The sequence below is a fragment of the Capra hircus genome, chromosome 16 (genome assembly GCF_001704415.2).
Source record: "Capra hircus breed San Clemente chromosome 16, ASM170441v1, whole genome shotgun sequence".
NCBI lineage: Eukaryota > Metazoa > Chordata > Mammalia > Artiodactyla > Bovidae > Capra > Capra hircus.
Window position 1 is genome coordinate 57,956,014 of NC_030823.1, and position 17,137 is coordinate 57,973,150.

A 17,137-nucleotide genomic window follows, 5' to 3' on the forward strand; every position below is an offset into this window, starting at 1 on the left:
CATTTATAATAAGAAAATGCAAATAACTACATTTTTTTCATCTCTCACACTGGCACATATCAAAAAGAAACACACTGGGTTGGTGAGAGTAGGGGGAAGCAAGCACTCTCGTATATTGGTAAAGTAATCAATACAACCTCTAAAAAGTCAGTTTGTAAATATCTATCAAAATTACAAACCATATACCCTTTGATCCAAAGTTTCCACTTCTACAAACTTGCCTTACGTATATTCTCTCCAAAGGGCAAAATGACAGTGTTATTCATTGCAACATTATTTGTAATTGCAAAAGACTAGAAATGACCTGTGTCAATCTACAGAAGTTCAATTGAATTGATTATAATTCACCTATAGACACCTATGTAGCTGTAAGTAATAATGAGGAAGGTATTTGTATATAATAAGAAACAAGAGTCACCAAAATGTGGCCAGAAGACCCAGTTCAGCCCACTGCCTGTTTTGGTACAGCCTACAAGCTACGAAAAGTTTTTACACTTTTAAATGATTGAAAAAAGATCAAAAAAAGAATAATGCTTCATTACACATGAAAGTGATATTTTCAAATTTCTATGTCCATAAATAAAGTTTTATTGAAACACAGCCACACCCATTTATTAACAGATTATCCATGGCTGTTTTCACACAATAACAGTGGAACTAAGTAGAGGAAAGCTTGCAAAGCCTAAAATATTTACTATCTGTTCCTTTATGGAAAAAAATTTACCAATGCTAATATTGAGTGTTTCCTATAAGATCTTGTTAAGTGACAAAAGGAAAGTGAAGACATGACATGTAATATGCTATAAGGGCAAAGAGGGAGGAAATAATTATATATGGGGGAAATACCTCCGTATATTTCAGAGAGGAAAAAATCTTGCGGCTGGGAGGGAACAGGGAACAGCATTATTTCTCCTGTTATATCCCTTTTATCTTTTTATTCTTAAATGATTCAAATTGATTTCAACCATTTATGCAAATATTTAAGTTTACCAAATGCAACTCAATCCAGTATTCGTGCCTGGGAAATCCCATGGATAGAGGAGCCTGGTGGGTTACAGTCCATGGAGGGTAGCAAAGAGTCGGACACAACTGAGTGACTTTCACTTCACTTCACTTCAGACTTTTGTAAAATGTGAGCTCAACTTCAAAATTAGGGTATAAAATAATAGGGACATATATGAGGTGATGTATATGTTAATAACTCAGTGAGGGGAATCCTTTCACACCATATATCAAATCACATTGTATACATTATCTTGCCATTTCATTTGTCAAATATACTTCTATTTAAAATTGAATAAATAATATAAAAATGTCAAAGTCTAACTTACATATCAAAAAATACAGAAGACATCACTTCATCAGTGGAATTAAAGTATTCAGTATTGACATGTATATTTTAGATATAGTTGATGGAGGTATTCATTTGTAAACAAACTTCCTGGAAACTAATTTAGTGTATATATGAAGAGCCTTTTAAAAGTACATACTCTTTAACCCAGTAGTTCCACTTCTAGGAATCTATCTTAAAAAATAATAAAAAGACCATCCAAATATTTATATAACAAGACTTTTGAATTGTATAATTATGGTGGTTGTGGTTTAATGGATAAGTCGTGTCTGGCTCTTGCAGCCCCATGGACTGTAGCCCACCAGGATCCTCTGTCCATGGGATTTTCCAGGCAAGAATACTAGAGTGGGTTGCCATTTCCTTCTTCGGAGGATCTTCCCCCCACCCAGGAGTGAAAACCTGGTCTCCTGCATTTCAGGTGGATTCTCTACCCGCTGAGTTACCAGAGAATGGCAAAAGTGTACATGGCCTATATAGTCAACAACAGTGAATTGTGCATAAAATATGATACATTCATATAATGGAATATAATCTAGATTTTAGTGGCACAGTTTAATGCCATGAGAGGGTTTCACCATATAGTCTTAAGGGGAAAAAAGAAAAAAATTGTATATGTAATTTAATTTAACTTTTAATATTGATACATATGCATAGAAAATACTAGAAGTAACATATATCAAAATGTTAACAGGTAGTATCTTTTAGTGGTAGGACTTTGGGTTGTTGTTGTTTTTTTTTCCTTTGTACCTTTCTGAACTTACTGTTATAAAATGAGTAGATGTCACTCATACCATTGGGGTGAGCTATATGGCTGCCCGGACTATTTTAAGTAGGGGTGGGCGCCGCACTTGCCTTCTTCCTTCCGTGGTAGAGCAGCTTGGTGAATTTCTCCACGATCTGCGCAGGAGTCTCCACGCTGGGAGGAATCTCCCCGGTGAGCAGGTCCCGGGTCCCCGAGCTCAGCACTGGCCAGTCCCCGTCCGTCAGGTTGATGAGGTTGGCGACAGGCGGCTGCCGCTTGTACTTCTCCAGCTTCTTGCAGTCCTGCATCAGCAGCTCGGCGATGTCAGACCCCACCATGGACTGCAAGGCAAAAAGAATCCCCTTCGTTGCCATGCTGGTACCCCAGGCTGCAGAAGCTGGTACGCCCGCTTCAGGAGGAGACCCACAGGTAAACACAAGACAGTCCTTTTTGCATTGTAGTAGTTGAAACTCCACCTTCATTCTCATGGCTATTTTCTGCCTGTCAGGAGCCACAGAGATGACCAGAAATATGCACACTCTCATAGGTGTATTATCTGCTTGGTGAGGTAACCCAAGAACTGAGCAATAACCAGAGGCTAGTGGAGAAGGGCAGGGAAAAGCTAGCGTTTGCACTCTGGCATTGACCTCAGCAGTTTCTTTTCTTGAGGCCATTTGTTGCTCCTTTAATGTTACCTTTTATAATTTTGCCCCAAGACGAATCTTCTCTCTCCCAGGAAAACTTAAATTTCAGTCCAGCCTGCACCTGCCCATCCTCCAGCCGCGGTGATACTGACCCCGTTCTGCCGACAAAGGAGAACCAACAGCTGCCAGAGTAGAGCCGAGTCTCTGCTCCCCGGTGTCTCAGATTTGCGGCTCTGTGCTGCCTTCTGCTGGCAAAACGTCATGATGTCCACCTTGTGCACATCTTCCCTGGGAGAGATTTCAAGGAGCAGAGTGAGGGGCAGACTCCTCCCCCAGGCAGGACCACAAGCCCCTCCTACAGCGTGAGGGCGCTGCCTGGGCTGGAACTGAGACAGTAATAGAAACAGGACAACCCAGGATGAAGGCACCGGCGCCCCACTCCAGCACTCTTGCCTGGAAATCCCATGGACGGAGGAGCCTGGCAGGCTGCAGTCCATGGGGTCGCGAAGAGTTGGTCACAACTAAGTGACTTCCCTTTCACTTTTCACTTTCATGCATTGGAGAAGGAAATGGCAGCCCACTCCAGTGTTCTTGCCTGGAGAATCCCAGGGCCGGGGGACCCTGGTGGGCTGCCGTCTATGGGGTCGCACAGAGTCGGACACGACTGAAGCGAATTAGCAGCAGCAGTAGCAGCAACCCAGGATGGGGACAGTGAGTCTGTAGTTACAGGACCGTTGTTTCCATATAGAACAGGAAGGGACCTCAGAGATTCTCTCATCCACTGTCTCCATTTTATAGAGGAAGAAACTGAGGCCCAGAGATCTGAAATGACTATTTGGGTGGCAGGTTAGAGCACAGACTTTGAGATCAGACAACCCTGGATTAAAATCTAGCCTAAACTTCTCAGTCTACACAAGCTGCTTATCGCTTCTGAGCCTCTGCTCTTTTTGATAAAACAGGGGTGATTAAAATGTCCACCTCCAGGGCTTCCCTGGTGGTACAGTGGATAAGAATCTACCTGCCGATACAAGGGACACAGGTTCAAGCCCTGGTCTGGTAAGATTCCACATGCTGTGGAGCAACTAACTCATGTGCCGTAACTACTGATCTTGGCGCTGCAACTACTGAGCGTGTGTGCCACGGCTACTGAAGCCTGCATGCCTAGAGCCTGTGCTCCACAACAAGAGAGGCCACCACAGTGAGAAGCCAGGGCACTGCGACGAAGAATAGCCCCCGCTTGCCACAGCTAGAGAAAGCCCGCGTGGAGCAACGAAGACCTGGTGCAGCTAAAATAAATAAACAAAATAAAATGACTTTAAAAGTCTACCTCCAACTCAATGTCTTATAATAACCTATAATGGAAAAGAATCTGAAAAGGAACAGATTTATATATAACTGAATCACTTTGCTGTAATATGAAACTAACACAGCATTGTAAATCAACTATACTTCTATTAAAACACTGTTTTGAAGTCTACCTCATACAAAAAGTAATTAGCCAATTGTGTAGCATATATAAAGTATTCAATAAACAGGAATTATTATTTGCTTGAGATTATTTAATGAAGTCAGTCAAATGGAGATCAGTACCCTAGGTGTCCAAACACCCAGCTCGGAACTCTAGGCCACATTGCTACTACACCTGTGTGTAAAAATGGAGAGAATTCATTTTTACTTGAAGGAACTGTCAAAATACCCTGGGGATTTTCTTGGAGGGGGAAGCTTCAGGATAAGGACACGTCTATATAGTTGTGACGATATTTAAAGGGCTTCAGAATGTATTATCTCACCTCTGACACCAGCCTGAATTCTTTTCTCCACAACAAAGAACATCCTCAGTATTTATCAGAAACATGACTAGGAATTGAAAAGCAGTTCTAGCTCAGTCCTGCAGAGGGCAGACTTGCACACTGTCTAGTAACACGCTGACTGGGTTATACATCTCTCCAGAAAAATGTTTTCCATATGAGCAACTTGCCTATGATTTCCCAGGCTGTGCTCCACTTTTCTACCAGTTTAAGTATTATTAAATACCCAGAACATTAAAACCTCCTACCACATAGCCTTTGTAAAATAGAATTGATTTCAGATTTTTAAACTTTTTCTGTCTTTCAACACTCAAATTGCTTGTCAAAATGGCTCAGGCCACATCTGGCTCCAACTTATAGCACAAAGATTCCATTCCAATGGGGACAGATATTTTCTTTCAAGGAAGCCAAGCCCAAATCCCCAAATGCTGACTTGGGCAGGAAGATTTTATAGGTTTCAAAAGCCCTTATTTGGCAACTTTTACGGTGATTTACCTGATCAGCGGTCCTGAGAAAGTCCTCATCTCTTCTTGTTCCTCAGAATCATTAAGAATAACCTGGAACAAAAAACTCAAGTTTGGTCTTCAAGACTATGTGCCCCCAGTGTCCCATTCCTCAGTTGAGTCCATATCAGAGCCCAGGGCTGTGGTCCTAGGATGGGGCTCAACGCCTCATGGAGAAAGCAGGAAGACAAAAACGAGCTCTCTAGTTGCTGGCTATGAGCCAACAGCATCACAGGTAAAACATCAGTCTAGCATTACTTCTTTCAGAGAAGAGCCCCACACATGCCTTCACACACACACACACACACACACACACACCAATCCACAGGGTACATGGCTCAGACCCCTCCAAGAGCACTCTATTCCTGGAGATGCCAGGGCTCAGGCAAAGGGAAGCAGGGAGTAATGTGCTGACATTCAGGGGATACAGAATCTTGTTTACCTCCATGCTGTGCAGTTCAACAAGGGCTGTCTGTCCATCACTGGGAGAGCTGGGACTCACACACACCAGCTGACCTCCTGGCCCAAAACTCACAGGCATGTGAGGGACATAGAACTTCATGGGTTCCTTGGGACCAGCTGCTGAGATGTCCTCTGACCAACCAAAACAGGTGGACACTGTTAGCATTACTACCACTGCTTTGCTTTATGTAAGAAATATTCCACAGACATATTTCTTTCCAAATTTCACCTGGGACCCAGATAAGATTCTGGGTGGGTTACATAATTAGAAGAAATACATGCTCTAAGTCAGATTTAGGCCTTTAAGAATATGTCAGACTATAATGCCTAATCCAACAATATATTACAAGGATTATACACCATGATCAAGTGGGATTTATCCCAGGGATGCAAGGATTCTTCAGTATATGCAAATCAATCAATGTGATGTACCATATTAACAAATTAAAGAATAAAAACCATACAATCATCTCAATAGATGCAGAAAAAACTTTTGACAGAATTCAACACCCATTTATGATTTTTTTTTAAGATTTAAAATGTTTTATTTTTTTTTTTTTTAATTTTAAAATCTTTAATTCTTAAAGTTGGCATAAAGGGAACCTACTTCAACATAATAAAGGCCATACATGACAAATCCACAGCAAACATCATTCTCTATGATGAAAAACTGAAATTATTTCCTCTAAGATCAGGAAAAAGACTAGGATGCCTGTGCTCATCACTATCATTCAACCTAGTTTTAGAAATCCTAGCCATGGCAAAAAGAGAAGAAAAAGAAATAAAAGGAATCCAAATTGGGAAAGAAGTAAAAATATCCTGTTTGCAAATGACATGATACTAAACATAAACAATCCAAAAGAGGCCACCAGAAAACTACTGGTGCTAATCAATGAATTTGGTAAAGTTGCAGTATACAAAATTAATGCACAGAAATGCCTTGCATTCCTGTACAATAACAACTGAAGATCAGAGAGAGAATTTAAGGAAACTTCTATTTACCATTGCAACAAAAAGAATAAATACCTAGGAATAAACCTTTCTAAAGAGGCGAAAGACCTGTACTCATAAAACTATAAGATACTGACGAAAGATTTCAAAGACAACACAAAGAGATGGAGAGATATACCATGTTCTTGGGCTGGAAGACTCAATACTGTGAAAATGACTGTACTACCCAAAGCAATCTACATATTCAATGCAATCCCTATCAAACCACCAATGGCATCTTTCACAGAATTAGAACAGAAGATTTTATAATTTGTGTGGAAGCACAAAAGACCCTGAATAGCCAAAACAGTCTTGAGAAAGAAAAGCAGAGCTGGAAGAATCAGGCTTCCTAACTTTAGACTATACTACAAAGCTACAGTAATAAGACAGCATGGTACTAGCACAAGAACAGAAATATAGATCAATGGAATGGGATAAAAAGCCCAGCAATAAACCCACATACCTGTGGTTACCCAATATTTGATAATGGAGAAAAGATAATCTCTTCAATAGTGATGCTTGGAAAACTGAACAACCCATGTAAAAGAATGAAATTAGAACACTCCCTGACACTATATACGCAAAAATAAACAGAAAATGGGTTAAAGACCTAAATGTAAGGCCAACACTATAAAACTCTTAGATGAAAACAGGCAGAACACTCTGACATAAATCGCAGCAAGATCTTCTTTTGACCCATCTCCTAGACTAATGAAAATAGAAACAAAAGTAAACAAGTAGGACCTAATTAAACTTAAAAGTTTTTGCACAGCGAAGGAAACCATAAACAAGACAAAATAATAACACTTAGAATGGGAGAAAACATGTGCAAACAAAGCAACACACAAGGGACTAATCTCCAAAATATATAAACAGCTCATGTAGCTCAATATCAAAATAACAAACAATCCAATCAAAAGATGAACAAAAGACCTAAATAGACATTTCTCCAAAGAAAACATACAGATGGCCAAGAGGCACGTGAAAAAATACTCAACATCACTAATTACTAGAAAAATGCAAATCAAAACTACAATGAGATATCACCTCACACTGGTCTGAATGGCCATCATCAAAAAATCTACAAACAAAAAGTGCTGGAGAGAGTGTGGAGAAATGGGAACCCTCTTATAATGTTTGTAGGAAAGTGGATTGGTTCAGTCACTATGGAGAACAGTGTAGAGGTTCCTTAAAAAACTAAAAATAGAACTACCATATGACCCAGCAATCCCACTCATGGGCATATACCTAGAGAAAACCATAATTCCAAAAGATACATGCACCTGATGTTTACTGCAGCACTATTTACAATAGCCCAGATATGGAAGCAACCTAAATGTTTATTGACAGAGGAATGGATAAAGAAGATATGAAACATATACACAATGGAATATTACTCAGCCATAAAAAGGAACAAAATTGTGCCATTTGCAGAGATGTGGATGGACCTAGAGACTTTCTTGCAGAGTGAAATAAGTCAGAAAGAGAAAAACAAACATCATATATGAAGGCATATATGTAGAATCTAGGAAAATGGTACAGATGAACCTATTTGCAAAGCAGAAAGAGAGAGACAGACATAGTATGGACACCAAGAGGGGAAAGGAGCATGGGATAAATCGATAGATTTGGGTTTACATATATACACTATCAGGTATAAAATAGAAAACTAAGAGAAACCATTGTATAGCACAGGAAACTCATCTCAGTGCTCTATGGCAACCTAAATGGGAAGGAAATCCAAAACAGTGGGGCTATATGTATATATATGGCTGATTCACTTTGCTGTACAGTGGAAAATGACAACATTGTAAAGCAACTATACTCCAATAAAAAAATAATTTTAAAAAGAAAAAAGAAGAATATAATACAAGGAATTGATGGTTTAGTACAAATGATAATGTACCAGGCCTAGACTCTCATGAGGGTGACAGGTTGGGGATTGGCTCTCATAGCCCCAATACTCAGGACAAATCTCCTACATCCAGACCTTTGTGACCTGCTTTGACTTTCCCAAACTGACTCTGGTCTTTACTTTCTTCCCTCGTTACCTACAGTACCTCTGAGGGCCTCCTCTCCCAACCTGATGATGGCCGTGGGCCATGTTCCTTTCCAAGAATCAGCTATGATGCATTCTTCAGTACAAAAGAAAAGACGGGGAATGGAGCCAAAGCTGCTCCATTAAATGAGGCAGACAAGGGATCTACTCTTGGAAATACCGGGTAAAGTTGACCTTCCAAGAGCTGTGCCACCCAGCCCTCTTCTCATCAGACTCAGCCAACTCCTTTAATCACGTCAGTACCCACCAGCCTGAACTGGGCTCCAGGCTGCTGAAGTCCTGGGGTCATAGAGCTCGGAAGCATCTGCCATGTACTGACTGAGCTCATAGCTGCTGGAGGTGAGACCAGACTCATGCTGCCAGAGAAGGTTGGACTCCTCCATCAGTGATGGCTGGAAGTTAAAAATGACAAGAACACATGGGAAGAATCAGAGACACTTTCAGAGAGACAGTCCTCCGAAGTGTTTCTTCAAAGCAACAAAATTCAAACTTTCAAATAAATCTAATGAATGTGGACATATTGAAAGCAAAAGAAGGGATCGTTCAACTGACAGTTCTCGCTAAAGGATTCATCTAGGCCCCATGGGTAGAGTGCAGGTCCTGGGGTCAGGGGGTTTTAATTCAAATCCCAGCTTTGTTAATACCAGGCTCTGTAACCTTGAACAAGTGACGTAGACGCTCTAAGCTCAGTACCTTCATTTGTAATGTAGATAATCATACCTACCCTATATAGTTCAAGTACTTACCTTTTGCATTCATTCACCAACTGTCTAATGAGCACTTACTATGCTCCAGGTGCAATGCTTTCCCTAAGGATATGGGTACAAAAGGACTTCCCTGGTGGTTCAGGGGCTAAGACTCTGTGCTCCCAATACAGGGCGCCCAGGTTCAATCCCTGGTCAGAGAACTAGATCCCACATGATGCAGCTAAAAATTTGCACACCACAACTAAAAGATTCCACATGCTGCAACTAAAGAAAATCCTGCATGTTGCAATGAAGATGCATGCCACAACTAAGACCCAGTACAGCCAAATAAATAAATATTTTTTAAAAAAGAAATTCACAGAGCTTATATTCTGGGAGGATTGTAAAGCAGATGCAAACAATGGATACAAAAGCTCTTTGTCCACACTGTAAAGTACTGTACTCATATATGACTGCTGTTATTGTGTTGTTACTGTTAGTCCTAATAGGTGCCCGGCCCTGTTAAGTATTAGGTATACAGAAGAAACTGTTCCCCCAAATTATACAAATCTAATCAGGGATAGAAGATTAATATGAGACTGTCAAAAATTAAGACCTTGTCTATTGTAACTTTTCCATAAATCTAAAGTTATTCCAAAATTGAAAGTTTAAAAAATTCAAGAGCTCCATTTCATAGCCCAACTGGTACACACAGTAAGATTTCAGAAGAGAGAAATGGAAGATTCAAGAAAGGTTTTAAATTCTGCTTTTCATACCCAAATTAAAAGATGCTAGCAACTTCCCACTTCCTAAGTAAACCAAATTGCTAGTTCACCGGAGTACCAGAAACACTTCTTTTCTTTCCCACCTTGGAGTGACTTGGGTGATACTTCCTGACAGCTAACTTGGCAAAAAAAAATGCAAAAGGGCTCAATAAGGGCCCCAGACCCAGAAGATTGAAACAGGAATCAGGGAAAGGAGGACGTAGGCATGAAGGCTCTGCCAAGAGGGGAGGAATGGTACCCCTTAGACTGCTGGCACTAGGGACCCCCACCCCCAGGGCCCTGCCCTGCCACTGCTGATGATGTCAGCTCTGATGCACTGTCACAGATCACCAGCCCTGTGTCACTTCAGGTTACCTTGTTTTTCTGTGCCCCAGTTAGCGGACTCTCCATGAACAGGTCCCCGGGCCTCTCCTGTCCAGGACTGTCTTTATAAGGATTCCGACTCTTAGATCTGTAGCAAAATGACAGGAGCATGTGAGAGGGGATCCAGGGCAGACCAGCAAGGCTGAGCTGCCCTGTACTAGAGGCTGCTCTGCCGCAAAGTGTGGGCAGGTGTCGGGTTGGCACATGTGCCACAGGGAAAAGCCTTGTCCTCCCTTGTGCTGCCACGGTCTATTAAACCAGAAAAACAGGAACGGAGTTCATAGTACAATTACTAGAAGTGACCCCAAACTCTGCAGAGAAGGCTGGATCTCTGTGGCCTGACATCCCAGAATGACTTAAATCAGAGCAGGCAGGTTGGTGAGTTTCAGGCAGGGGAAAGGCCTAAGGGTACCAGACAGGTAAGTGTACAAAATTCTCCTCCCTGCTCTTCTCGTCCCAGGGGAGAGACCATTCTTAGGGCACAGGACCGGGCAGAGGAGAAGCACCCCATCCCCAGGCAGGATGCAATCATGAGAATTTCTGCAAGGCCTTATCTGTTCCAAGGCCAACATAGAATTAAGGCCTTCCTTCAACATGGACCTCAAGTAACCTCACAGGTTTGGGGACTTAGGCAGGTTTGGGGAACTGCCGCTCAGAATTAAGAACCCCTCCTTCCAGGGTCCATGTGAACAGCTGGCTCAGGCCAGCTTGAGCTCCATCCTTGTGGCCAGAACAAAAGCAGACGGGCTTCTGAAGATGAAGGACCAGTACCAGATGACATCAATTTTGCCAAACGTAGTCTGAGTTTGGCTGAATCATGTTGAACCAGCCTCTCCTTTCACACTTACTGGAACTGGGTCTCCCTATTTGTTCCAAATGGACTATTCTGGTTTTCATGTTGATGCTCACTGAGGTACTTTTGATCTCGATGATCTTCCTGCCAGATATAAGGACTCCCTTGCCTTGGCACTGCACCCTCAGAGAAAACAAAACAAAGACAGGTCACTTCCTAGTCCTAAAAGTTCAGAGATTCTAGCAAGTTGTGAAGCTGGGTTACTGGAGCAAGGCAGGTATAAAGACATACAGTCATCCTTCTGTATGCTTTAGGGGATTGGTTTCAGGACCTGAGAAAGTTAAAGTCCCTTATATATTAATAAAATGGTGTAATATTTGCATATAATCTATACACATCCTCCACAAACTTTAAATCATCTCTAGATGACTTCTAAAACTAATAATACCATATAAATGCTATGCAAATAGTTGTAAATACAACATAGGTGCTATGTAAATAGTTGCCAACAAGCAACAAATTCAAGTTTTAAGTTTTGGAATTTTCCTTTTTTCAAATATTTTCAATCACCAGTTGGAGACAGACCTGCAGATTCGGAGGGCTGACTGTATTTGCCAAATTGAATAAAGTTGGTAAGTGAAAGCCAACAGTGAAAGTCTGTAAGATGAATCTCAGTCTTCTCTGAACCAATCAGCATGACTGTACAGGATAGTACAACAGTGGGGATCCTGTGTGTGTGTGTTTGTGTTTTCAGTACTGAAACAGATTTTTCTCTTTACTAGCAGGTCAGAAGTTGCCATTAACACATACCTAAATCCTTACTATTGGTATAGGGTATAAATTCTTTTTTGTGCAAATCTGCCACTCTGTGATGGTCAGACGCATAACAGCCCACCCACACACTTGATGACTTCACTGTTAAGAACTGACTTCACTGTGACTTGATCAGGGAGAGACTATAATCTTGGTTATAATGAGTAGAAAAAAAAAATGGATGAAGTACAAACTCTCCATAACACTCATAATAATAGTTTCAGTCCCATCAACTACACCTACATGTACAAAGAAAAATGACTGTTTTCTATCTCTTCTCAAGACGGCTAGCAGCAGTGTGTTTGCTATGGCCTCATCTGACCAAGCGGAGAAGGCAATGGCAACCCACTCCAGTACTCTCGCCTGGAGAATCCCAGGGACGGGGGAGCCTGGTGGGCTGCTATCTATGGGGTCGCACAGAGTCGGAGATGACTGAAGCGACTTAGCAACAGCAACATCTGACCAATAAAGAAGCAGGTGGGGGTGGAGGCCTAGGATGAGGCTCTGAGCATGGCCCTTTTGGCCTCTGCCCTGTCAGACCAGTGGTACCATCCCAAAGGCTTCTTGGAGATTATTCCATACCTCTTTCTTCCTGAAGCTGCTGCGGGTATCCATGGTAGTAATAACTTCCATAAGCATATTCTTCCCTTAGGGCTGGAGAGTAATAGCTCTGATAGAGATCCTCAATGCTCCACCTAAAGAATCAAAAAAAGGCCACTCATTCAAGGATGAGCATAGCAAAGAGAAAAACCAATGGAGAGCAACTTTCCTGGTGGTCCAGTGGCTAAGACTTCGTGATCCTAATGCAGGGAACCTGGGTTTGATCCGGGTCAGTGAACTAGATCCCACATGCTCCAACTAAAGATTCCACATACCGCAACAAAGATCAAATATCCTGAGTGCCACAACTAAGACCCGGCACAGCCAAATAAATAAATGACTTTTTTAAAAAAGAAAAACAATGAAGGACTTGACAAACAAAACAACTTCAGAGGACAAAACTGTGATACCTATCCAGAATCTGCTCTAAAGCTATGGTTCATCCTACAACCAAAAATCTAGAATCGGAGCAGGAATAGGATCATTGTGTCAGAACAAGGCTGCAATTTTTACAGTAAAACCACAGCCAAGTGTCTCTTCTCCTTCCTCATGATCCCTTTTACTCCTCAAATATACACATCCAACAACACAAAATATTATCTAAGAAAACCCTGCCCTGATATCACCTTAGGAAACCCCTTCCCAAGATAATTGTGTAAAGTACCCAATACACCACTGTAATTCCCATGCATATTATAGATGGAAATGAGACAGAAAAGTCAAATTGGACCATTTTAAATCTGCTTGCTGTTATTGCCTCTACCCTTAACAGACCTTCCTTCAAGAATTCAACACTATTTTTATCAATTAATAATTCTTTACTATTTCATAGGGGCAGGATTCTTTACAATAGCTGTTATAATTTCAACCTTAAACCTAGATTCAGGAAAATATTATCTCACCTGAAAAAGCTAAAGTAAAACAATAGATGGCTTGCAACATTCCATAAAATATGAAGGCCAGAAGTAGAAACTCCAGATTCTCCTAGCGTTACCTCACAGAGACCTTTTCATTCTGAGCTTGGAGACTCCAGGCTTCTATCTGCTCTCTGATTTTTTTAAGTTCCCAGTCATTCACTCAGTGTATATATTTTCTGTGTAGGCATCACACTGTAGGTGCTGATCTAGGCACTAGGACTCTTATGTTGCTGGTGGGTTTGGTGCTAACCCTGGGTTAGAGTTATCAACGAGGGTAAGGAACTTTTTATAGACATCCACAGGAAAAGTTTTCCATAGTACACAAATCCTGCCTTTTGTGATCCCAGAGTAAGAGGGTCTCATCTGCCGTCTTGAATTTCACCATTCTTTCTACCCTCTCCTCTGCCCCCAACACCCAATCGCATTGTGATGGCTTCTTAAGAAGCTCCCCTAGGGACTAGCAAAGGGAAATAAACTATATTTTCAGTCACCAAAATCCAGCCTGGGAGAGGAAAGGGTTTAGCTAAGTCAGTGGAGGAGGAGGAGGAAAAGGAAGAAGAGAAATAAAAGGAAAAGGAAGACGGAAAAGAACAATCTGTTCGTAAGCATTTAGGAGAGCTGGGTCAAGTCCAAGCTCTAAACTCATACCTTGAATACAACTGACTGGGATAACCGCCTTCATAATAGTCAACCCCGGGCACAGGTGGATGCCATTCCCCAGATCTGGCTGCATAGTGAGGCTCCTGGTGGTCTGCTCTGGGGTCCTGCTGTGGCTGGGGGCTCCTGCCCATGTCTTGCCTTTGATGGACCCTCTCTCCATTGTGCCAAGAGTGAGGAATAGGCTGATAGTATCTATCTCTCCGAAGCCCTCGGTCTGGATCCTTTGATGGTGCTGGGGGCCTCCCCAATGGCTGAGGCAGCCTCTGGGGAATCCAAGGTTCCATCCTAGATCTTCTGAATTTCTCTAGTGTTTTGAGTCAGCTGTGTAGTTATTTTATCTTCCTGCCAGACCAAAAAAAAAAAAATATATCATTTTAGGCCTATATCCAAGCATGATGTTTAATTGGGTTTTGTGAAAGAAGCACCCATGGTCCTCAAAAATCTTCTTTAAAAAAAAAAATTAATTTACTTATTTTAATTGGAGGCTAATTACTTTACAATATTGTATTGGTTTTGCCATACATCAGCATGAATCCGCCACGGGTGTACACGTGTTCCCCATCCTGAACCCCCCTCCCACCTCCCTCCCCACACCATCCCTCTGGGTCTTCCCAGTGCACCAGCCCCGAGCATCCTGTATCCTGCATTTAACCTGGACTGGCGAGTCTATCTAAAACAAACCACACAGGCACTGAGACAGAGACACCTGAAAAAAATCGCAAGCAGATACTTGAAATAAATAACAGGCTAGACAATTATATTGAGGTTGTTATGAAAATTTTAAAGTATATTGGGAGCAACAATAGATGTGGGAGGCCTGGGAGAGAGAACAACAATATATGAAGCTCCAAAACACAGTCAAAGTACTCCAATTAAGACATGTGTGCTCACCTATTCCACCAACAAACAGTCATTCAGGAGGCCCTGTGCTGTCATAGAAATAAAGTGGGCTTTAGACAGAGCTAGACCCAGATCAGATCCTAACTCTGAACTTCGCTGGTGGTAAAGTGGATAAGAATCTGCCTGCCAGTGCTGGAAACTAAAGAGACATGGATTCAATCTCTGGGTCGAGAAGACCCCCTGGAGAAGGGCATGGCAATCCATGCCAGTATTCTTGCCTGGGAAATCCTATGGACAGAGGAACCTGGCGGGCGACAGCCCATTGGATCACAAAGAGTTGGATACAACTGAAGTTACTAGGCACACCAGAAAGATCTCGCATGCCAAGGAGTAGCTAAAGCCTGTGAGCCACAACTACTGAGCCTGCACACCACAACTACTGAGCCTTGTTCACTAGGGCCCGAGAGCCACAGCCACTGAAGCGCACGAGCCTTAGGGCCCACATGTTGGAGCTACTGAAGCGTGTACACCTATAGCCTGTGCTCCACAACAGGGGAAGCCACCGCAATGAGAAGCCCATGGGTGAGAAACACTCCCAAACTAGAGAAAGCCCGCATGCAGCAACAAAGACCCAGCACGACCAAAAATAAATCAATAAATACATTATTTTCTCATTAAAAAAAATCTTGACTTTGCCACTTATTAGCGAGTTAAATTTTTCCAGCCTTAATTTCCTTACCCATAAAATAAGGACTGTACTCATTAGCTGACAGGGTCACTCTCAGTGTTAGGGATATTTATGTAAAGTGCTGAACACTATGCCTGGTATACAGTAGTGGTTCAATAAATAACAGTGTTATCAGAGATAGAGATTAGCGTAGGGTGAGTAGCTGAAAAGATTTCCTAGATAAAAAGAATCTTAGGGACTCCCCTGGTGGTCCAGTGGTGAAGAATCCTCCTGCCAATGCAGGGGGCACAGGTTTGATCCCTGGTCCAGAAAGAACCCACATGCCTCGGGGCAACTAAGCCTACATCCCACAGCCACTGAAGCCTGCTTGTTCTGGAGCCCATACCTGCAACAAAGATCCCACTGCCACAGCTAAGACCCAGCATGGCCAAATCAACAGATGTTTAAAAAGAAGAAGAAGCAGCTTAAAGTGACTTCAAGAGACATCTTTTCTAAATCCTTAAAGTCTTAGAGAACTATGCTCTATAACTTGCCCATGCCTGCCCCTCCTCCAGGAGAGGTGAGGAGACACAGGGTTTGGGATTGCTTCTGCGACAAACTAGAGAGCTGTGTCTCCTGCCTGGAGATTTTAAAACCTGGAAGTCTCCCCAGGATCAAACTGGTTTTCCCCACTTATTCTTCAAACTGGGATATAGCTCCCAATGACGAGTTACCTTCCAAGCTTCTCTGCTTATATCACAGAGCAGCACTGGCACCCAGCTGCCTTCAAAGAAAAGCACCCATCACCCCTTACAGCTGCTCAGGAGTCTCCTGTGTCAGGAGGATACATGGCTCCATCAGATCCCATGTTCCTTCTCTCTTGGGAACTATGTTAGGTTGAAAAGTTCTAATCGGATCCACAACTTGCTCCCACTCCTGAAACTCCCAGCTCAATATAATAATAAATATCAGAAGCAAAGGTCAAAGGGTGTATGTGTTGAAATCAAGACGTCACTCTGCTCCAATGCTGCGGAGCCAGGGTCCACAGCTATGAGCAGAGAGCTGTAAGCAGAATGCTCCAGAAGAACAAGGAGCAGAAATGCCTTCTACCTCCAGAACAATCACAGCTCAGGAAAACTTGCATCTTCCTTCCCATGTCAGCTTACTTCCTTGAAAAAGTCAGGTGTAACGAGAGCCTTTTCCAGCAAATCCCAGCAAAGGCCAAATGCCCCAGACACAGTAAAAGGCTACCTGAGTCCTTCCTGAAGGCCTATGGGATTTGAAAGCATTTGGACACAAGGAAGCTCAACAAGAAGAAAGCCTCAGGATTTCCCTGGTGGTCCAGTGGTTAAAACTTCACTTTCCAATGCAGGGGGTGTGGGTTCAATCCCTGGTCAGGAAGCTAAGATCCCACATGCATTATGGCAAAAAAAAAAAAAAAAAAAAAACACATA

The 17,137-nt window shown here is 42.2% G+C and overlaps 1 protein-coding gene across 5 annotated transcripts in view; it reads right to left on the reverse strand.

Annotated features, from left to right (window-relative positions):
* Positions 1-17,137, reverse strand: part of SEC16B (SEC16 homolog B, endoplasmic reticulum export factor) — a 118,426-nt gene that overhangs the window by 83,127 nt on the left and 18,162 nt on the right. For 4 of the 5 annotated variants that reach the window (XR_001296670.2, XM_013970427.2, XM_013970428.2 and 1 more), the window contains exons 2-10: positions 14,165-14,518; positions 12,582-12,694; positions 11,242-11,362; positions 10,385-10,481; positions 8,807-8,951; positions 5,491-5,642; positions 5,041-5,102; positions 2,890-3,025; positions 2,204-2,434 (exon numbers count right to left, since the gene is read on the reverse strand). Coding sequence is in view for 4 of the 5 variants with exons in the window: in XM_013970427.2 (XP_013825881.2) it covers positions 2,204-2,434; positions 2,890-3,025; positions 5,041-5,102; positions 5,491-5,642; positions 8,807-8,951; positions 10,385-10,481; positions 11,242-11,362; positions 12,582-12,694; positions 14,165-14,460 (1,353 nt within the window). In the remaining variant the exon portion in view is untranslated. Of the gene's footprint in view, positions 1-2,203; positions 2,435-2,889; positions 3,026-5,040; positions 5,103-5,490; positions 5,643-8,806; positions 8,952-10,384; positions 10,482-11,241; positions 11,370-12,581; positions 12,695-14,164; positions 14,519-17,137 lie in introns of those variants that run through there. The other variant, XM_013970430.2, reaches the window with a different exon arrangement.